A 22,114-nucleotide genomic window follows, 5' to 3' on the forward strand; every position below is an offset into this window, starting at 1 on the left:
ATTCAATTTAGTCCCTGAACTTGAATTAATGAAAAGACTACATTGAATATTTTTACAAAGTTCATGGACTATATTGAACATGTACCAAAAGTTCAGAACCATATTGCACAAATTGAAAGTTCATGGACCACATTGAACATTGAGTTAAAGTTCAGGGACCACATTAAACAAATTAAAAGTTCGGGGATCAAATTGCATATTGAGTCAAACTTCAGGGACTGTTTGTGTCATTTTCCCTATTATAATTTATAATTTGTTTCAAGCAGTGAGGATGATGGACACACTTTAAAAGGGGAAGAGCAGGCAAAGGGTTTCTGCATGTGAGCCCGAAAGGAGTCGGTGGAAAGAACCTTATGTTCTCTCAACATCTCACACACACTCAAGAAAGATAATCAAAAAGGTTTGCGGGTTCTCTTTTTTTTTTTTTTTTTGGTTCACTTGCATATGTCAAGTGAAGAGTGTGTTTTCTTCAAAATGATTAGCTCGCTTCACTAACTTCAAGTACATGGCAGATGCACATTTCATTTTTCTAAGCTTCCAAGGTTGCATTCTCTGCTTCTGAGAGGATTAATCCTAACCCAGATCCTCCACTTCGTACCTTTAGTTCATCCTGTTTATTTTGCATGTTGTTTGTACATGTGCACTCTTTGCACTGAGCTGTGAGATCCGATGTTGCACTTAGTTCATATATGAAACAAAGACAAGGGACGGTTAATTAATCTGAGTGTTTATAATAACTCGAAGGAGACGGCAATGCTCAATTGAATCGTGTCTAATGGGTGTGTATGGTGTTGGTATTGTATGAAGCCAAGGAGAATGATGTTGGTGCATTTGGATTTCTTTGCTTTATTTTTTTTTCTGTTGTTTGTACAGAGGAGGGACTGAGCAGTGAGGTCCTCCAGATGTCTAGTTTCTTTTGCCGCATTTGTTTACGAGACCCAACATAATTTCCCCTCCGATTAGCTTGAGCAATGGGCACGAGGATGACCAGAGCAGTTATCTTGGGCATGTTATGGAGGAGCTCTGTTTCCGATGGAAGCATCTCTGTCTGTCCCTGTCTCAGTCTCTCTGCATGTTAGGTTGTTATCAGGGGAAGTTGGAACTAGGGAAGGTCCCATGTCCTGTCTTAGTAACACAAGTCTTAGGCCCCGACATCCGCCGTCTCAGCTACTCCCCCTAGTATGTTCATTTGGACACGTTGACATGCAAATGTGTTCACATGGTATTTCATTACTCAATTAATCATTGTTCTTCCAATGCTATATTTTGGTCTACATCATCCCGAGTTGTTAAATCTCAGTTGCAACTTAAAGGCGCAGCTAGTTGTATAGACACTGAATACGGTCAATCACCGTGCCCGAATTTTGATGCATGCTTTATGCAAGCCTTTACAATATATAAGTTTGATAGCCACATTATATGCAACACCCAGTATGTGGCAATTGTTTCATTGGTCACATCCATGAAAGCAGCTTTTTATGTACTTCTTTTTTGGTGCCTTTTTCAGCCGAACGGAACTAGAATTCTAGATGCACTGGATGTTTCCATACGAGGGTTGGCAATACTTAAAGGCATCTTGAAGATAGAATAAATATATTTCCTTTCATCCGCCATCATTTTGGAGGAGTGAGGATGTTTACACTCTAATAAATAAGGCTCAAGTTTTATTGCCTTTGATTCCATTGTGCATGCTATCCAGCTCTTCTTGTTTCTTCCTTCATTACACATTCCACTGCAATATCCTACCAGAGAGGTTGGTATCAAGTGCTGTTTATTTTCTTCTACATGTGACTCTAAAGTTCTATGGTGGTTCCTCAGCCATTGCTGTTTAACTTACTATCCTTTGCTCCATCTAGTTGGACTATTTTTTCTTAGAAAACTTCCATACTTCGTATGCTTCGTCAATCTTCATATTGATCCGATGGCTGTAGCATGGTCATCATGAACTTTGCATATGATGCAGAGCAATGTTGGTGAAAACTTGATGATAATTGATTTTCTGCAGTTGCCAAAAGGCTGTTAGGTCCCCTGCTTTAGGACCGGCCAAGGACAAATTGCTTCTCATTTTGCATTTACTGTAATATGTCTGGGCCAAGTGACTTGAATTCACTGGAAAAGATGCCAGAAGACAGTGCTCAGCATTTATCTAAGAGCAAGTGGAACATGCCCTTCATTGTTTTCTTCAGAGATATAAGGTACAGTATGATGCCTCTCCACATTCTTTTGGTTCCAACAATTCACTTCTGGTGTTGAACCTTTGGAGGCAGTTCTGACGTTCATCATCATTACCAAATACATATCTTGCTTACTATATGATCATCTCCTTTTGCTCCTTCGAGCTGCAGCCTATTCTTTTTATGGAGCACATGCTATAGCAAATATGGATAGTGGAAAAGCATTATCTGTTTCATTTGGAAAACTAATGCTCATAGCAAATTTAATTTCAGGCTTGTTTTCAAGATGGATGCGCTTGGCTTAGAGATACTAAGGATTGCATTTCCCGCAGCCTTGGCTTTAGCTGCCGATCCTGTTGCTTCCCTAATTGACACTGCATTTATTGGCCGCTTAGGTCTGATTATTGAACTCTATCTTCACGGTTGAAGCAAATCTGTAGGATTCCATCACAGATAGTCCTTTTCTTTTCTCAATAAATGAATGATTGTGACAATCACTTGTGATACATAACAGACCATGCACCAAAAACCACTTTTGCATTTTTGTATATTGAAATAGTGTGTTGCTTAATGTATTGCAATATATCAAAAAGATGCATAAACCACACCAGCAACAGTTTGTTGGTCTCGATTAGATTTGTTTACAAAAGAAAGATAAATTTCGTTGATGAATCCTTAAATTTATTCCAGTAAAGCAAAAGCTAGCTGCCTTTACTCCTATCATTGCATTATGTGATCCTATTTTGCACTACCGATAGGACTACATGAGATCGAATGGATCCGCTCTTTTCTGATTCAGACCGGAAAAAGGTTATTGATGAACATGAGTATGGATATGCATTCCAATGATTTTTTATATCGCTTATGAACATTTTTCCAAATTCACTATAGGGTAAAGGACTTCGACATGTTTCATAGGATGGGTCTGTTATAATTTAGTACTTACTTACTGGCCGAATTGCTTGTTGGTTACATGCGACATTCTTACTAGTCATTCGTAGCACTTGCTCAGGAATGTTTTTTCACCAGTTTGTATACTATGCTGGATGCTTGTGATATTTCCCAGAAGGTAAATTGTGATTTTTCTGGCAGGTAGTTAAGGAGGGAAACATTGTAAACCTACAAAAAAGACAGCTCATTGCGAATTGATTTTTTTATATTATGAATGAATTGCTTTTCTGATTAACATGGATTTCATGCTGAGACCATGTTGTACGTAGGTCCGGTGGAAATTGCTGCTGTTGGAGTTTCAATCGCTATTTTTAATCAAGCTTCACGGATTACTATATTTCCCCTGGTCAGTATAACAACATCTTTTGTTGCCGAGGAGGAAACTGTTGGAAGAGTTAATAATGAATCCGCAACAAGCGAGAAACCAGAAAAAGGTTCTATCAAAAACAGTGAAATGAAAGAAGTGATTGCAGACGATGTTGCGCTTGAGAACCTTGAAAAAGGTTCAGCAACAAAGATTGAAAATAAAGAGCTTATGCAAGATAATGGTACTCTCTCTCTCTCTCTCTCTCTCTCTCTCTCTCTCTCATATTTTTAGGGGAAAATCAAACTTCACATCAGTTAGGCTCTAGATGTCAAGTGAAAGTGTAGATTCTGTTCTGTTTGAGTCGTGGTCAGTTGGCATTGCCTTAAGTCATATATGAGCGGATTCATCCATCACACTGCTTTCAAAAGTTTGTTAGTTACTATTTTGCAATATATTTATTGAAAATTTCGTTGTTGGTCGCCAGATATGATCCCAAGTACTTGTAACTCTCCATCTGGCACTGACAGCAATGCGGACACATTCAAATCGTGCAAGGAGAGGAGAAATATTCCTTCTGCTTCAACAGCATTAGTTATTGGTGGTATTCTCGGTCTTTTGCAAACTTTGTTCCTTGTATTGGGAGCAAAAACTCTCCTGAATATCATGGGTGTCAAATCTGTAAGTTCCTTTGCAGTCTAAAAATGAACAATAATAGCATTTTGCTAACTGCTGTGCTATGTGCATAATTCCGGTCAATTCGATTGCTTGATCATATGAATGCCTGACATTTCTTTTTTAATAAAGACTATCAATCTTTAAGATTTATATTGGTGACATTAATCATGAGATAACAAAATGCTCCTTCCTAGTAAAGGAGCTGTCTTAGTTACTTGTGTCTTTGAGATGAATCCGGGTTTGGAGATTTTCATTTTCAGCTCGTCCCCTTTCTTAACTGGTTTCGTGATTTCAAAAAGGCAAAGCTGAAGCCAATTCTCACAAACTTGTAGCTAAGAGGATGAAGAAAAGGTTATCGGCTTTGGGTTTTTTACAAGTTCCTCATAGCATGAAACTTGAAGTGAAATACTATCTCTACACTGAAAGCACTCAATTAGAAAATTGTTGGTGGAATTGCATCTTTCTTTCACTTATTTTTGTTTACTAACATCAACAAATGCACAAAAAATGAGTTAAAATTGATATTTCTGTCCTGTTTGTCCATGTTGTCTCATTGCTCAACTTAAGAAAATTTGAGTCTGGTCTAAATATTGCTTTGGGCATCACCTGACTAGAGTTCGCTGATTCAAGATCATTGCTGTTGTTTGTAAGATCACATTGCATGTCCAATACAAATGATAATTTTGAATAACTTACATGAGATTCATCATCTTCACATGTTCGACAATAAGGCGATTCTCTTTGTCGGTCTAAAGAACTTCTATCTAGCACTAGCAAATATATCTCCTGCATATGTAAATAGTCTCTTATTGTACCTTTCTTCCAGAATTCTCCCATGATGGCTCCCGCACAAAAGTACCTGACATTAAGATCACTTGGTGCTCCAGCAGTTCTTCTCTCTTTGGCCATGCAAGGGGTCTTTCGAGGATTTAAGGATACTAAAACTCCTCTTTATGCCACAGGTCAGAAAGATGTTCTCTATTCTTCTTGTTCTTCTTGTTTTTGTTTTTTTTTTTTTTTTTGCAATGCTATTCCTTTGGAGTGGCATGACTGCATAGGTTCTGGGTAAAATGTTCTAAATTTATGTTCTTTTTATGGTTGAGACCACGAATATTTCTGTTAAGGTACAGAAGCACATTAGAAAGCCTGGAAGATGACTTCCAGATGTAATTGCATGCTAGAACAGACATTAGTAAAGCATGCAAAGCGGCCAAAGGGTGTTGGGTGAGATGGATGTCTTTCAAGCCGTATGACCCTCCAACCACTCACCTAAGACTGATTCTTAATGACTTCTTTATTACTTGGTTTACAGAAGCATCATAGCTGTCTAGCCTGTCTCTCAGTCATAGTTTTGCTCCTCAAGTGCTTAAATAAGTTTGGCATTCACGAGAAGAGCCACAACTAGTTAATTGAAGGACATGGACAGCAAAGCCAATAATTGTTAGAAAGTCTCACTATCTAATATCTTTTGTGTACAGCTTTGGTTAATGGTTACGAATCAAACGAAAGAAGCAAATTTTATATCTTTTAAAAAGACATTGCGTTGACTTAAGGTCTTGGTAAAATCCTTGAAATAGTAAATTCTGTAAGTGCTTCAATCTAAATTGTTGCCTCTGATTGCCTTGAGAGGAAGATGATACTTGTTATTCCTGATGAATTGCAATAACTGCATCTACATACAGTTTGCATCTGTAAACCGCGCTTCTTGATTTTGTGGAGTGGGATTAACTCCCTTGTCAATGTATCAAGGAAGAAAAAGAAATTTATTTCTTGAGATTCATAGACCTTCCACTTGATTTCATTGTTTATTGGTTCAAAACAGTTTTAGGAGATGCTGCAAATATCATTTTGGATCCCATACTTATCTTTGCCTGCCACTTGGGAGTTAGTGGTGCAGCCATAGCACATGTTCTTTCTCAGTGAGTAAAATTTTCCACCTTTTACTTCTCTACTTGTTTGGACCATTTGGATTGATGCATTATGGCAAGTGATCCTTTCAGGTACTTGATATCACTGATTCTCTTGTTGAGGCTTATGAAACAAGTTGATCTCTTACCTCCCAGCATCAAAGAGTTGCAATTTCGTCGATTCTTGAAAAATGGTAGGTGGTTGATTTCTAACATCGATATATTGCTTGTGATTACGTTTTCCAAATCAAGAAGTTTCAGTTCAGACTGTTTGTCCACCCGACAAAAAGTTGAGATGTGGAAAAATGGTATCGGTAATGCACTTCCAGTAACAAACTTTGCAAGACATGCTGACCATTCTGCAAATGTAGTGTTTATGCCATTAAAACCTGGAACATTAACCTGGATTTTGCTTCCTCTGTAGTTCTAGATTAATCTGAAATATCTACTTGTACCTTTTATCCATATCGGTTTATGTTTACTTTCTGCTCGCTGGTGCCTGTAGGTGTTCTATTGTTGGCTAGAGTGATAGCTGTTACATTCTGTGTTACATTAGCCGCATCATTGGCGGCAAGGCTCGGTTCAACACCCATGGCTGCATTCCAGATATGTCTTCAGGTGTGGATGACATCATCACTCCTGGCTGATGGTTTGGCTGTTGCTGGACAGGTAAATGCTTCTTTTTCTTTCTTAAACTTGAGGCAGTGAGTTTTTGTACAGTTATATACCTGTCACAAAAGATTGAAACCTCGTATCAAAGAGTATACAGAGGCAGCACAAAAGTTGGCATTTGCCAATTCTAGATAAAACGTACTTTTCTAGAATTGAATGTTCATCAACTTCTGGTCTAATCTCTTGAAAGAATAGCCCATATTTTCACTTCATAAAAACCCAGTCAAACCTCAGCAGAACCTACAAACATGAACTGGAAAATAGGGGTAATTAGAGTATACTCTAGATCCATTTTCCTTTGGTCATGCGTTGGTCTACAAGGAATGTTTATAATGTTGCTGATGTCAATGGGGAATTTTCCATTCGGATTTATCTAATCAGTGCTTATGTTTTTTGACTGATATATGATAGATAATTTCCTTTTCTAACAAATTGTAGGCAATATTAGCCAGTGCATTTGCTGAGAAAGATTATGGCAAGGCAACAGCTGCTGCATCCAGGGTATTACAGGTACGCCGGTTACATTGAACATCAGATTGTTGGAAGTGATCTACTTCTTTCTTTGGTTTTCTCTTACGGTATCATCAACATGGGATTCTGACACTTTCGTTTGACGTGTATGTCAATACGAGAGAAGCAGTCTGGCTGTCCCTGAGTCATTCATGTTAAATACTTTAAATAACTATCAAGGAATGATTTGTCGCGTGGATAACAGCATCCTCTGCGTGTGTGAGCACCTAAACTGATAAGAAATTTTTTGTTCTGCAGATGGGTTTTGTCCTAGGCCTTGTGCTTGCTGTTCTTGTGGGGGTTGGTCTGCGATTTGGATCGGGTGTATTTACAAAAGATGTCAATGTTCAACAAATAATTTTTGTTGGCCTTCCGGTACGTCCCCGCTAATCAGCAGCGTGCTATTCTAATTAAGAATGTTGTACATACAAACTTAATGTTCCTTCCTATGCCAATCAGTTTATTGCAGCTACCCAGCCAATCAACTCGTTAGCTTTTGTTTTTGATGGTGTTAATTTTGGAGCTTCGGATTTTGCTTACTCTGCATACTCCATGGCAAGTGCTGAAAACTTTATTATGTCATGACTTTGGTTTAGCCGAGATTCCTTTCTAATATTATTGCTCTCTTTTCTTATCTTCCAGGTTCTGGTGTCTATTGTTAGCATTGCTTCCTTGTTCCTTCTCTCTAGGAGCAACGGCTTTGTAGGAATCTGGGTTGCTTTAACAATTTATATGGGTCTTCGTACATTTGCTGGTGTCTGGAGGTAATTTTAGCCTTAACTGAGTCATGTGCAAGAATCTGACTTAATGTGATCTCCAACTCAAGTATTATAGTCGAAAGGCCTGACAAAATCTGATTGACTGGCAAGTTGACTTCTTGGTCTTGTTCAATCAGGCCAATTTTATCTTTAATTTTTCGAAATGACCATAGTGTCACCCATAAATTGGGCTTCTCTTCCTCCTCTCTGCTCATTTACCCTTCCTTCATTTCTTGAACAATGTTCACCACCATCATTCCTAAAATTGACTGAAGTGGTTATTGCATCTGCAGGATGGGAACTGGAACTGGTCCTTGGAGGTTTCTTAGGGGTCAACGTACACCGCAGGCTTCATAATTCTAGCATATGTAATCTGGCAGCATACCTCTTGTTACTAGTTTTTCATATCTGTCTCATATATGTTTCATGCGTATATCATGGTTGACCTGCTCAATAAATCTGTTCAAATGCTGCTGTACATGTATGTCAGAGGGTATATAAGACTAAGACTCTCTCTCTCTCTCTCTCTTTCTCTCTCTCTCTCTCTCTCTCTTTCTCTCTCTCTCTCTCTCTCTCTCTCTCTCTGTGTTGTTGGTGCACGCATCTTCGTGGATGCACCTATCGTAGAAGGTTGTAATACCAGAAGAGAAGTTCCTCTCCAGGAACAGATATCAAGCACTAAAACTTAGTTCCTGTTAATAACCTGGCTGTGTTTCCATGGACCACTTTGTTGGTCCGTTACAATTCATGCCCTCTCTACCGAAGATGTTTGCACATTTGAGGCCCTTGACAATGCCTCATTGAAGCGAATCTCCTTTAGCTTTCCTTCAAGTTTAAGATAGCAGAACGCCAATTATCAACATAACGGCTAGCGACACTGCCCATATCCCAGATTTACCTTGGAAACATTCCTCCATTTCTTGAGGGCGTGTGACTGGCTTTTATACCTCCAAGCATACAGTATTCTCAGTTGATTGTGGTCTCAATTTATTGCTCTCCCTAATTGGAGGGTTAGTAAATGTCGAAAACGATAAAAGATGCATGCTTAGATATTGAATGGAAGATGGGCGCTTTAAATTCCTATGGAGTAGCAAAGATTTTCACTTTTGCATATTTGGAAATCAGAATAACAGTTGATTGTTGTAATTAGATTGCTTCATTATAGTTTTTAATTCATGATTTTTGCGCAAAAATCTTTTCAAGTCACTGCATTAGTGTGACCTAATTGAGAGAACAAAGAAGGTATAAATACGAGTATTCGAATATTAAAGATATTGAATTGCTTGTGAACATTCTTTTTGCTGAATGAAGTGCTTATGAACTTGGTACAAAAGTAGAGCGAGTTCATATCTTTATAATCTTCTATACACGTATATCACAGAGAAAAGCAACATACTGGACATTGTCCAGTGGACAAGTAGCTACTCTCGTTACTTGAAAGGAAGCAAAGAATCAAGCTTACATCCAACGGCACATCTCTCCTCTATCAACCGAACCAGACATTCTTTATAACCTTCTATACACGTATATCACAGAGAAAAGCAACATACTGGACAAGTAGGTACTGGTAACTACAGAACTCGGCAAGTTTCAGGATAGTGTGGTCTAAGGTGACCGAAACTCCGATTGGACTTTCTGCATCTCATCAGCAGTTGATTCCACATTGTTCAACATCTGGCCCAGTGACTCTCGTTGTAAATGGATCAATCCTCACCCACAACAAAGAGAAAATGGAAGCAAGAAGGATTGACCAGACAACAACGATAGTGGGAGTGCGGTTCTGGCGTCCCATGAGACCTTTGAGGAAGGGATAGAGATGGATGATCACCCAAAAAGCAAAGAACAGCTTACCAAATAGAGGCCCCCACGACTGATATCCGCTGTTGATAGCATAGGAAATCCCCGCAACAACCCCCACCAAGTTAATGATGAGGAGCGTTGTGGGTGGAATGAGCAGAGTTGTCCATTTGAACATGTAGAGCTCGGTGAAATCCCCTTCTTCATCTGATGCTTTGGAGGTGACAGTAAAGTTGGTGTCTATTCCAGCAAGCACTTTGAGTAGACCTTGGAAAACAGCAAAGAGATGGGACGAAACACCACCAATGACCCAAAACTGCTCATTTCTCCACCACTCATCAATTCCAACACCACTCCACCTCATTTCCAGTATTCCAGTAGCAAAAATTGAAAGGAAAAGAGAGATGAACCATATACTTGCAATATTACTTATCTGCACAAGAAAAACCACAGCTACTCAGTATATCCTAAAACTGCAGTACAGCATACAAATCGAATCAACTCGGTATATCCTACAAATGCAGCGTAGTAGGCATGATAAGAATGGAAGTTTTTGAAATAACTTGATGCCAGGAGCCTCTTCTGTATTTTTAGCAAAAACAACTTAAGCATATAGGGCATACTCAATTTTTATTAACTTTATCAAGGAAACAAGGGATCCCAAATTTTTTCCTGTTTATTTTCCTACACAATTAAGTTCTGTTTGGTTGGTGGACTAAGATCGCAAAGTTGAGAAAGACTGTCCATTGTTTGTTTTGCCCACACTTTCCATGTCTGGCCGTTTGGAGATATATACTCAATTGAAGACATACTGCAGTTTCATTCATATCCTTCTGCAGAAAATGCATGCTTCATGTTCGCAAGGAGATGCATCCCAAAATCTCCAAATAGAGAACAAACTCACACATAATGCTGTTCACTTTTTATTGTTACTAACGAGCACAAACAAATGAAAAGAGGGAAAAGAAGACCACATTCTAAACGAGTTCCCCTACAGGGATAAGCCAATGGACTGTTTCGAATAAATCACCAGAAGCACAAAGAAACATGATATTGCAATGAAAGATTATTTCTATCCAATAAACGTGCATAAATTTTAGGAGCATATAACAAACCTGTGGAATAATAAACTTGTTTGTAAGTAGACAGACAGCTGGCAAGGTACAGTACATCAAGAGAGGGATGGCGGTGACTGGATAAATTGTTGTGTTAACATATGCAAATCTCTCAAGCCACTTCAACCTACCACCATAGCCATACCATATGGGGCAGTGCCGACTAAAAAGAATTTCCACAGAACCTAGGGCCCATCGAAGCACTTGGTTCAGTCGATCTGAAAGATTAATAGGGGCAGAACCCTTAAAGGCAGCGCGTTTTGGCATGCAATAGATCGACCGCCAACCACGGGCATGCATTTTGAATCCCGTCAGAATATCTTCTGTAACAGAACCATAGATCCATCCAATCTACAAAAGATAGCCAATTCACACTGTTATAATTTAGCACAAAGACGTCAATATATGCAAAAGAGCATGAGAGGATAAATACCTTAATACCACATGAATACGCAGACACAAATTCTAAGATGTTCAGGATTCAGTGAAATATAACACTACCCACGATAAACCAATCCTCAGGCTATAATTTTGTAAGTGCCTTACTCAAAAACTACATGTCATTTTTTATTATTAATTAAGCCTTTTAGCGACTGATCTTGAAGACACATTAGTATCTTAAAGCAAAATAAACAAAGTTGGCATAGAACAATATGTTGGCCTACAACAAAGTTAGAAAGCCTCGAAATTCATATGCTTACCTCACTGCCCCATTCTGTTTTATCCTCATACCCACAGCTGATAACATGAATAGCCTCTTTAAGAAGGGTTTCTGGCGTTGCAGATTGAGGAACGCCGCCATTTTCCATGAGAGTTGAGGCTACAAAAACAGCAGACTGACCAAACCTCTTCTCAAGGCTCATTTGGGACATCAATAAAGATTTCTCATCATCAAATCCAGCACCTTACAGGAGAAAATTCGCGCTTCAGGATCAAACCAAGAAGGCAAGCCCAATGCTACTATTTGAGAGGCATGATAACAGCAAGCAGAAACGACACGCAAAACTCGCAGATTAACAGTAAATAATAGAACTCGATGACATTGTCATTTTAAAGGACCCCAGATAGAACCCAATGTTGAACACATGCAATAAAACAATAAGATTCTAATTCAAAGATGAGCAACTGAACATGATGGCTGCAATTGACAGGTCCAAATCAAGTTTCAATTGGACATCTTGTGAGTACTTCTGGAAACAAGTACAGTAAGATTACCTTCAACCCCCTCTTCTATATCCTCCAAGCTGAAAACAGGGACAGTAGTATCCCCATGGTTCCCAGATCTCTTCCTGTCTGAGCTCTTTTTACTCGACTTTGAACTATTCTTTCTCGATCCCCCACATAGTGAGGACAGCACTCCTGGCTTCTTATGTTTTGGTTTTAGAGGAGGTTCATAACCATATAAAGCTGTTCTATTAAAGACGCACCCAGTTCCCACGTAAACAGGACCTTGGATACCATCTAAACCTCTCAAGTTTATCTGGAGAACACATAAAAATTTAACAAAATTATATGATTAAAACCTTTCATTCCGTGAAATACTTGCAAACTTTGCTCCACAAACAAAGGCATCCTTTCAACCGAAAAAAAAAAAAAACAAATACATGCTTTACTAAGCACTCCTCTATGAACAAATTAAGTGCCTCCATAAATCTAAAATAAGGACTAGCAGTACATCAATCCATGATGTAATACACAACTTACATCGAAGAACACGGTGTTCCGGTTTGCGTATCGGTCATTCCTATCAATACCATCAAATCTCTGGGGAAACTGAACGTAGCAAACATGTTTGCCGAGGTTAGGATCCATAAGAAAACACATTGCTTCTCTCAAGGCCTTACTGTTGTTTATGTAGTGATCACAGTCAAGATTCAACATGAAAGGTCCATTAGTAAGCACGGCAGATACACGGACCTGCAAGGGATCCATATCAGCTGAGTACGCCCAAACCCAAATTTTGATTATTAACTTTGCAGAATAAGACTTGCACAAAACATTAAGTTGATATCTGATGATATTTATCGAACTCACCAGAGCATTCATAGCACCAGCTTTCTTATGATGTTGGAAGCCAGGACGCTTCTCACGAGAAACATAAACCAATCGTGGCAGCTCATTACCCTCAGCATCAAGCCCTCCACTTTGCCCAAGGAACACCTGCAATCAACAAACAAAAGATTATTACATTTTTAAGGAGTACAAACACTAAATGCGAAACTGACAGCCCAACATATCATACTCATATCAAATGGATATAAAACAGGATATAATACTTCCATTGAGACAAAAGGCACAATGGACAATCTTAACAAACTTATAGCCTGCAAATTTTAATGCAAAACCATGCTTAAAGAAAACTAAACCAAAGACGTATAGAAAAGTGTCATTTCTATCAATGATAGGTGAAAAGACAGACTCTCAGTAACCTTGTCAAAGACATACAAAAGTGATATGAATGATACAAGGCTATGCAGCAAAGAGAAAGGCACAGATGAGTACACCCACCATGCTTCACATGGCTGTGCAACCTAAGTAACTAACAGCCCTTGTTAGAACTTCCCTCCTAGAGAATTTATGACGAATGATGAATAGTTAATTCACCTGGATCATTCCTGGATGATCTCTGGTGTTGTTTCCTGGCCATGGGGTGCCATCCTGCATAATCCATCCTTCTTCAGGAACTTTCTGTGCTTTAGCAACAAGCCCATTGATGCGGACTTTGAATTCTTCATATTCTCTCTACAGACATGCAAAGAGAACAGCATAAAAAACACAATTCTGAAGAGAAAACAAGAGAACCAAGTAAATGAAAGAAGATGGGGGCTTGCCTTCATAGCTCTGCGATATTTGACAAATGATGGTTGAACTTTATCCTTCAAATAATCAATTTTTTGGGTGAAGTACCATTCTGGAGCCCGTGGCTCAATGTCATACTTCTTGCAGAACGGAACCCATTTCCTAGCAAACTCTGCAGTTTCAGAGAGTGCTTCAAATGTCAACATGGCAGCTCCATCATCAGATACGTAGCAAGAGACCTTGTCAATTGGGTAGTCAACTGCAAGAATGGATAGCACGGTGTTGGCTGTAACAAGAGGAGGTTCTTTCAGCGGGTCAACAGTACTGACAAATATATCAACAGCTGCCAATTGTGATGGTTCTCCTTCTCTGTCATATCTGTTCCAGATGAAAACACAATCACTGTCATGAACATTGCAATTACTAGAAAAGAGAACTGATATCTGTCTCACAGGTCTAACCAGACAAAATCAACCCAACTTATGACTTACAAGTTGACCTACCTGAGGGCAAGCCTGTCAAGATATGTCTCGCGATTTACAGGAAACCATTTGGGGAACTGATCCAATATCCATGATATTGCAAACCATACCTCACATATCACAGATATTAACCAAAGTGCAAATGCATTAGGCACAGGATTTGTTATACGGTAGTGCAAGAAAATGGAGAGAATAACCAGCCGCAGCATAATGACCATCCTGTATGGATTTATTCTGGAGGATGGAATAGAGACCTTCCTTGAAAGAGGCTGCCTAGCTTCATCATTCCTGAGCAGAGAAAAGAATACAAGAATGAAGAAATAGCATCTTTATAGCAAACTCTCCTGTTTCATTAATGAGCTACATTTTGGCCAATAGAAAAACAAATGCTGAGAAAATAAATGTAATTCGCTGCCATTATGGAGATAACCCATTACTTAGAGCAGGGTTTATCCCCAGGAAAAGAAAAGGAAGATTGACAGAGCTCAGGAACCTATAAGGTAATAACTCACAATAAAGAGTCATCAACAAGCACATCAGTGCTAGCATCTATATCTCCAGCTCCCCGCTCAGAGGTTGCCTGGCCAGTGCTCATTGGTCCAACATTCTTCTCCTGTTTCATCTTCCAGCCATCAACTCTCTCCTTCCAAGCAACATTGCCAATTCCAGGTGAACCAAATTCCCTCGCTGGATCCACAACTCTTATGTTAGCTGTGAAGACGAGAAATCTTTATCAATATCCATGAGGGCATGCCTAACCCAGATAGTAGAGACATAATCAATTAGAAGCTTAAATATGACCTTAAATGGGGCACCACGCACGCGGGAGAGAGAGAGAGAGAGAGAGAGAGAGAGAGAGAGAGAGAGAGAGAGAGAGAGAGAGAGATACGTGATTGAGTAACATCAGATGCATAAGAAAGTGGACGAACGCGATTCCCTCCACCAACTGCAGGAGATGCCATAGAAAGTCGTTCAGGAGAAGCAGCAGATAACTCTCCAGAAACCTGAGAATTTTAGAACGGCACATCTGCAAGTTCAGTGACACAGTCAACCAGTAGAGAAAAGTAGCTTTCCAAAAGTTCTTTTAGAGTACCTCTTGTGTACTAGTAAGCAGAGGAATATGGTTATGAGAAACCTCTCCATCATAGTTGGCCGAAGCAACATTTTCCCCTCGTCCATATGTCATATGCCAGCTCAACATGCGTTCTGCAATTTTCTCCTTTTCAGTTTGATCTTCAGAAGAGTACTTGTATTCATCGCCAGCATCTCCATCCTCTTCATGGTCACCAATAATGGCAGGACTTCCTGCAAGCAAGAAGCGTGTAATAAGGTATGTCGAACTAAGGTAATTTCATAAGAAGTAGAATTGACAAATTGAAACCCCAGGACTGTTCGGGTTGGCACTTGGAACTAGGGATTCCAATAAACATTGTGGAAATGACACACATGGACAGTCCCCCGTGAAGCTCTGGGGTCTGACTTTAAGATAGACATATGGGCAGTTATAAATTATAGGAAGAATTCCAAACATGGAAGCTTTAAATACCAATCTAAATGCAAATAAAAGCACATTGCAACAATATTGGAAAAAAGGAAAAGCAGTCAACTTTAAAAGTAGCACTGAAGTTATTTTGCTTCTATATACCTTTGTGCCTCTTGTATCTGGTCTTGCATTGAGGGCACGACTGATTTCCATCCTTCCTCTCATATTCGTAGCAAGGCCGACAGACAGGAAATGCACAGACATCACAAGCAATGAAGGGCTCCCCATCGAAAGTTTTGCCGACCTTCTCACCACATATCTGGCAGACTTGGCTGCCCAGATTTTTCAAGGGCTTTCCCTGTGCAAAAGCAACAAAATTCGCACCAATGAGTCAATCTCTTTTGCACCCACCCTCCTACCATAATATCTGCAACCCGAGTAAGATCACCAACTCAAATGATAATGCTGTCAGCGTGTTATAGATCAGTGTAGCAGAAGCAAACAGGGGACGCCCCAAGATGACTCAAGTAGTCAGATTAATTGAAAGATGCAATTCGGCAAGTATCCGATTAATATTTCTGGATCTGGAGCAACTAATGATGCAGCTTGACACTCTGTGAGATAAATAGATTGCTGCAGTTCTACTCATCTTAGAAAAAACCTGCAATAACTAGAGATAGGTTGACACACTGATGGTAATTACCAAAAAGAAGTTGTTAAGTGGAAAGGAAGTCTCACCCCAGCTTCAGCTTCGGATTCCATCGCTGGAGCACCTTTTTGCCGAGATGTCGAGAGAAAACCACAAAACTGACTCAGCGACGACAAGATCTGTGCATACTTAGAGGCTTACATGCGCCTTCGAACGTGCTAAAAGGCAAGTGGAATCTGTTTTATCTGAGCCCTTCCACTTCCAAAAGCAGCTTCTATATTTCTGCAAAAGCCTGTTCCAAAGACTATGAACTAGTGGGAACATAGTTCATGGAATAACTTGGACTCCTCCAGTAAGCAAAAAACTATCTAGTCACAACTACCACACAAAGTGCAAAAAAAAAAAAAAAAAACAAAACGAGGAAGCTTTTTCATCCATCGACCGATGCTCGAGGAAGGGAAGGAAAACACGTTTCCTCTGTTTCGCTCGCCAACAAACGCACATGTACCGAAGCGAAGGAGTGGTGCGAAAATTGCTTTGCCAGAAGGATAGAATCAATTTGCACAGACCCATCTCCAAATTCAACAAGGAAGGAACAGGGGACGCGAATCTCACCTTGAAATCAAAGAGGGAAAGGGAGCGAGGGACAGCGACAATGGCGATCAAAGCGAGCGACTGATGTCTCTCCCTCCCGTTCCAAAGCCACTCTCGATAGCTGGAAATGACATGAAGCGTGCACTTGAATTCAACAAAGAGAAGAAGATGTGGATAATTGCACGAATGACGACGACACAAAGGAAACGAAAGCGACAGCGCAACCTCAACACCACCGACACTCACCAGCGTCAGCAGTCGAGAGAGAGAAAGAGAGGGAGGGAGCAAACTGTCGGAGATCAGACATACTCCTGCAACCGAGATGTTACTAAAGTTCAAGCCGACACTTTTTTTGTTTTGTCTTCTCGGGGAGTTCATCCATGGACTTCTTCCCGCTTCGAATGTCGGCCCAATCAGTACAGCCCGGCCCAAACGAAACGTGAATCGGATTGATTCACTTGGGCTCGGCCCATTGAATGGTAACCCTACTACTTCTTGACTCTCTTCTTCTTCCTCCTCCTCCTAATGTTGCCTGTACCACTCCCAACGTCCTGCGTCTCTCAGTCTCAGCTGGCCAGAGCTGGACTCTTCCCACTGTTCGAAGCTTTCCGTTCAGTATTCATCACTCTTGTAGTAGTGGTGGTGGTGGTGGTGGGTGGTGGTGGTCTGAAGGAATCCCGATGATGAAGTATTTAGTAATCTGAAGGATGCGCGTGAAGAATGAATCGGTGGTTCATGGTGCTCCCTCTCTGTAGAGGTCGAGGTTACCATCGTCCATTTCGTTTTCACGCCATTGCCAGGTGGATACCAGGCTCTCTCTGAGGGATTCCCTTCTTCCTTGGGTGGTCCCATCCCATCATCGTTATCACAACCCAAAAGGGTCTGCTCATGTTCAGTCTTAGACTCCAACGTATGCGACTGGGTTCTGCCGATTATGAATATGGGCGAGTCTTGAGAGAAGGGTCGTCAGGCTACCGTTGGCTGGCTGTTAGATTAGAGCATGTTGGGGGTGGTGATTCTGATGGAGCACATGTTATTGCAGAATTCACGCAGAAGCAGATGCATCTGTCTGTGCATTGTCCGCACTCAGGGATGCCTCGTCCTGTATATTGGTCATGATCACATTAACATAACCAGATGCACCTCTTCTGGGTGAGAAACTGTTTTCCAATTCGAAACTCACGAATTCAAATGTTCTCGCGCATGTGGGACAGAGACATCAAGTAGACCTGTCTCTCCTGATACAAAAACTGTTTGCGGGTGGAGTTCTCTTGAATACTAGCCCCTGTTTTCACAAGATCAACAAGGAATACCCCGGTTTACATAGGCACACCCTGGCCTAATACCCTTAAAAAAAATGCCTCAATTCGATCCTAAATTTTTTTGTCCCATAAAAAGTCCCAAAATTTAGGTCTTGTCTTAATTTTACTCTAAAATTTTTGTAGTCTCATAAAAAATCACCAATTTTGACTTTGAGTTACAAATTTTCCCTCATTAATGCTCCGTTCAAAATCTCTCCTAAGCGGAAGCTCTCCGACCGCAAAAGATAGAACACTACCGAGCACGATAAATTGGAAACCGAGCACAAAATCAAAGATTTCCAAGCAAGATGAAAGGAAGGCTATATTAAGAGTAAGAATAATTGAAGAAACACAACCCTAATTGCTCTAATTTTTACCCAAATTTCATATCCAAGAAGGCGTTTGGAATGAATTCATGTCCAAAAAATGTCTTCTTGGATTTGAAATTTGGCAAAAAAAAACTAGATAAATTACATGGAAATGCCACGTAAGATTACTAAGGGCGATTTTGGATGGAGGCACAATAGGAACTTGACCGTAAAAGTTGATGATTTTTTATGATGCAAAAAAAATTAAGGTAAAATTGGAACTTGACCTAAAGCTAAAAGAAGTTTAAAGTAGAATTAGGATTGGAAAATTTGAGGGTTTTTATGAGACCAAAAAAGTTTAGGATAGAATTGAGATATGACCTAAATTTGGGGGTTTTTACAAGACAAAAAAAATTATGATAGAATTGAGATTATTGCTAAAATTTAGGATTTTTTAGGGTATTAGGCTTAGTTATGCTATGATATATGAAATATTCGCGTGTAATTTACCCATTTTTGCCCCCCTTAAGTGAGGATGTCGTGACTTTCTAATCTAAATTTTGTTCGCCATCGCTCGACGCTCACATCGCAATCAATGTCTAGAAACTAGAAAGGTGGCAGGACTTACAAATTCGATCATTCCTAGCTCTGCAAATGTAATGGAAAGAAGGCCTGGCGAGGCTATGCATTGAAAACAGAGTCTTTCCTTTGCAGATCATTCCGATGCGTCAAGCCAAGAACCAATTTTTCTTCATTTTGCTCAAAAGTACAGAGTTGAGAGAGAACGTGCAGACACTTGCAAGAACCCATCGAAAAGTACTATCATATCGAATTGGTTTCTTTAGCTACACACGGTTGTGCAGACAATTAAGTTCCACGTTGTATAGATGTGTACTTGGTAGATAGTGTTGTGATATAATGCGGAAAAATTCTAACGGATCTTGCAATTAAACCAATGTGAAAATCACCAGAAAAATAAATGAAGAACAATAAAGAACACCGGATATATACGTGGTTGGGTCCGAATATCGGTACCTATTCCATGGGGAGATGATCTATCAGCAAATAATTTATTAATCAACCAGAGAATTACAGAGTTGTAAGCATTCATATGCTTGAGTATATTCCACACCTAAATTACAGCCAAACCCACCCGCGGTGTTTAGTCTTGCGTAATTGCTCTCGAAAATAGATCACAAGAATTACATTACGCCTTGAATACTCACGTCTCCACGAAGAAAACGCCTCAATTGGATGTGAACTCTCTAAGCACAGGTGCGTGTGTTTCCCGCTCCTATTCACGATCAGAACAAGAGCCCCCTACTATTCGGCCACACACACACAACTCACTGAGTTTTTCTGTTCTCTGACTCGTGCTGCTCGCCACTCTTCCAAAAACTAAATATAATATTTAAGTCAAGAAAGTGAGCCCCCAAGTCTGCAGAAAATTTGGCCGAACCAAAAGAAAAGAAGGAAACTACTACCCTCTCGTGTCAAACCATAATGATTTCAATCGGCTGCAATGGGAAGTTTATTTCCTATTTCTTCATGCACCAAAGATAACGGCAACAAAAGTGGACTTACCTCATTAATAGCTTAAACTCGATACATGTTCTCAACAATCTCCATCTTGACTCAACGTTTGAGCCAAGTCACAATGCTCTTTATCCATCTTGGCTCTTCCAATGCCTCGACAGGCGCTCAACCATCACAAACGTTCTTGAACGTGTTCAAAGGAATGAACTCCATCCACATGTGGCAAGATTCTTTGCCACAAGAAACTTCTTCATGGTCACATCCTCTCCTGACTTGCTATGGGAAGTTTATTTCCTTTCGTGTCAATCTCTAATGATTTCAATTGGCTGCAATGGGTAGTTTATTTCCCATTTCTTCATGCACCAAAGATAACGGCAACAAAAGTGGACTTTCCTCATTAATAGCTTAAACTCGAGATATGTTCTCAACAATCTCCACCTTGACTTGATGTCTGAGCCAAGTCACAATGCTCTTTATCCATCTTGGCTCTTCCAACGCCTCCACAGGCGCTCAACCATCATAAACATTTATCAAGCCCATGCTAAGCTTGAACTTGTTCAAAGGAATGAACTCCGTCCACATGTCGCAAGATTCTTTGCCACAAGAAACTTCTTCATGGTCACATCCTCTCCTGACATGCTATATGTGATAGAAATTTCGGCCACCAATGAACTCAATTCTCTAGTGATATCTCTAATTTCTACCGAACACCACATCAACCGGATGTCACATGCCAACATCACTAATCAAGTCATTAGATCACACCACCTCTTCAACTCCTTTTATAGTCACCATGTCTCTCAATGACATTTTTCAAAACACAGCACCACTAATAGAAGCAAAGACATAACTGCTTAGAAATATGCCATCTTTCAAGTTCCCTACATGACCCGGATTCATATATCCAATTACCGCCATACTACGTGAACTACATCCTCTGAAACATACCCCAACGTCCTTCATTCCTAACAGAACTAGGAGGATCCACTTTTCAGCATAATAATGTATACCTGTATTAACCATATACATTATCTTGACTGCACGTAAATGATCAAACCTAGTACTATCCATGGCATAACTTAGATCAATAGTACTAACATGTGAAGTATGGGACAAGTGCTTCATCTCCATCCAAGTACACAATGACAGACTAGACAACTTATAATATGCAGCAAGCGGGGGACTTATTGAACTTCTAAACTAAGTGTTGAAACGCCTCGACGCTTTCCTAATGTAACTTTTTTTAGTCACTTACAACATTTCAATAGTTTCTCTTTGCATCTCCATATCTGAAGTTGTCTTTACTATATCCAAATTATCTATTTCAATAATTGTGGCTCTATCTCATCTACCTTCACTGACCCCCTCAAAATTTCATCTACTGTGATCGCAAAGCAATTGTTAGTACTATGGAATCTAGCGACTTTGCAGATGCTGTTACATCTTGCACACTTTGAACATCTCTCGGTTCTCCTTGAAGCTCCACCCGTTTTTGAACACCGATAGATCTTTCTCCACAATTGATCTCTAGCTCCTATTTTGAAAAAGAGTAGATTCGTTAAATGTATCATCTTTACTGAACATAAAACCAGGTGAATCTTCTTTAGTGCACTATAGTCTGTATTTCTTCATCATATATGCATAGTCTAGGAATATGCACTTCCTGACCCCCCAACTCCAGCGCACCATCACTTACACGAGCATAAGCAGGGCAACTAAACACTCTCGACGTAATCAACATATTTACCTGACCATGTTTCGTTTGGAATTGTAAATCAATTGTTGGTGATGTTGATCTATACACTAACAAATAAGCGTTATTCACTAATTCAACCCATAAATCTTCATCTAATTTAGCATTGAAAAGTAAAGAGTGAGGTCTATCTAATATAATTATGTTCATCAGTTCTGCAACTCTGTTTAACTGTGGTGTGTTAGCAACAATGCGATGTTTTATTTTGCCTTTCTCTATGCAAGACTGGCCAAGCTCCTTAAAACATAATTACATTCATTTATCATTTCTCAGGTGTCCTATCTGTTTTTCGATCATCGCCTTCCATGACTTAAACTGACCAAGCACCTTGCTCTTGTGATTT

The 22,114-nt window shown here is 39.8% G+C and overlaps 2 protein-coding genes across 7 annotated transcripts; one reads left to right on the plus strand and one right to left on the minus strand.

Moving 5' to 3' along the window:
* Positions 1–308: 308 nt before the first annotated feature.
* Positions 309–8,483, plus strand: LOC115693452 (protein DETOXIFICATION 43). 3 transcript variants are annotated; one of them, XM_030620445.2, is made up of 14 exons: positions 309–400; positions 2,006–2,195; positions 2,448–2,569; positions 3,395–3,673; positions 3,917–4,110; positions 4,934–5,069; positions 5,930–6,026; positions 6,108–6,208; positions 6,520–6,683; positions 7,125–7,196; positions 7,455–7,571; positions 7,656–7,751; positions 7,839–7,960; positions 8,248–8,483. In XM_030620445.2, the coding sequence occupies exons 2-14, from the start codon at positions 2,083–2,085 to the stop codon at positions 8,309–8,311; spliced, it is 1,677 nt and encodes a 558-aa protein (XP_030476305.1). In that variant the 5' UTR covers positions 309–400; positions 2,006–2,082; the 3' UTR covers positions 8,312–8,483. The 3 variants fall into 3 exon arrangements, with proteins under 3 accessions (XP_030476305.1, XP_056169316.1, XP_056169315.1); XM_056313341.1 differs by lacking the exon at positions 309–400 and adding an exon at positions 415–542; XM_056313340.1 differs by lacking the exon at positions 309–400 and adding an exon at positions 778–1,179.
* A 793-nt stretch (positions 8,484–9,276) lies between these two features.
* On the minus strand, positions 9,277–17,183 carry LOC115693451 (cellulose synthase A catalytic subunit 3 [UDP-forming]-like). 4 transcript variants are annotated; one of them, XM_056313003.1, is made up of 16 exons: positions 17,120–17,183; positions 16,895–16,994; positions 16,369–16,571; positions 15,793–15,988; positions 15,241–15,452; positions 15,037–15,151; positions 14,660–14,858; positions 14,169–14,435; positions 13,698–14,043; positions 13,471–13,608; positions 12,901–13,026; positions 12,571–12,783; positions 12,082–12,346; positions 11,568–11,770; positions 10,867–11,217; positions 9,277–10,184 (listed from the first exon to the last, which is right to left on the minus strand). In XM_056313003.1, the coding sequence occupies exons 3-16, from the start codon at positions 16,390–16,392 to the stop codon at positions 9,600–9,602; spliced, it is 3,240 nt and encodes a 1,079-aa protein (XP_056168978.1). In that variant the 5' UTR covers positions 16,393–16,571; positions 16,895–16,994; positions 17,120–17,183; the 3' UTR covers positions 9,277–9,599. The 4 variants fall into 4 exon arrangements, with proteins under 4 accessions (XP_056168978.1, XP_056168979.1, XP_030476303.1 ...); XM_056313004.1 differs by having other exon boundaries at positions 16,369–16,583; XM_030620443.2 differs by lacking the exon at positions 17,120–17,183 and having other exon boundaries at positions 16,895–17,072.
* Positions 17,184–22,114: the final 4,931 nt, after the last annotated feature.

Source organism: Syzygium oleosum, unplaced genomic scaffold, assembly GCF_021117445.2.
Source record: "Syzygium oleosum isolate NSW1041296 unplaced genomic scaffold, Sole_v2.1 Sole_v2.07, whole genome shotgun sequence".
Classification (NCBI taxonomy): Eukaryota; Viridiplantae; Streptophyta; class Magnoliopsida; order Myrtales; family Myrtaceae; genus Syzygium; species Syzygium oleosum.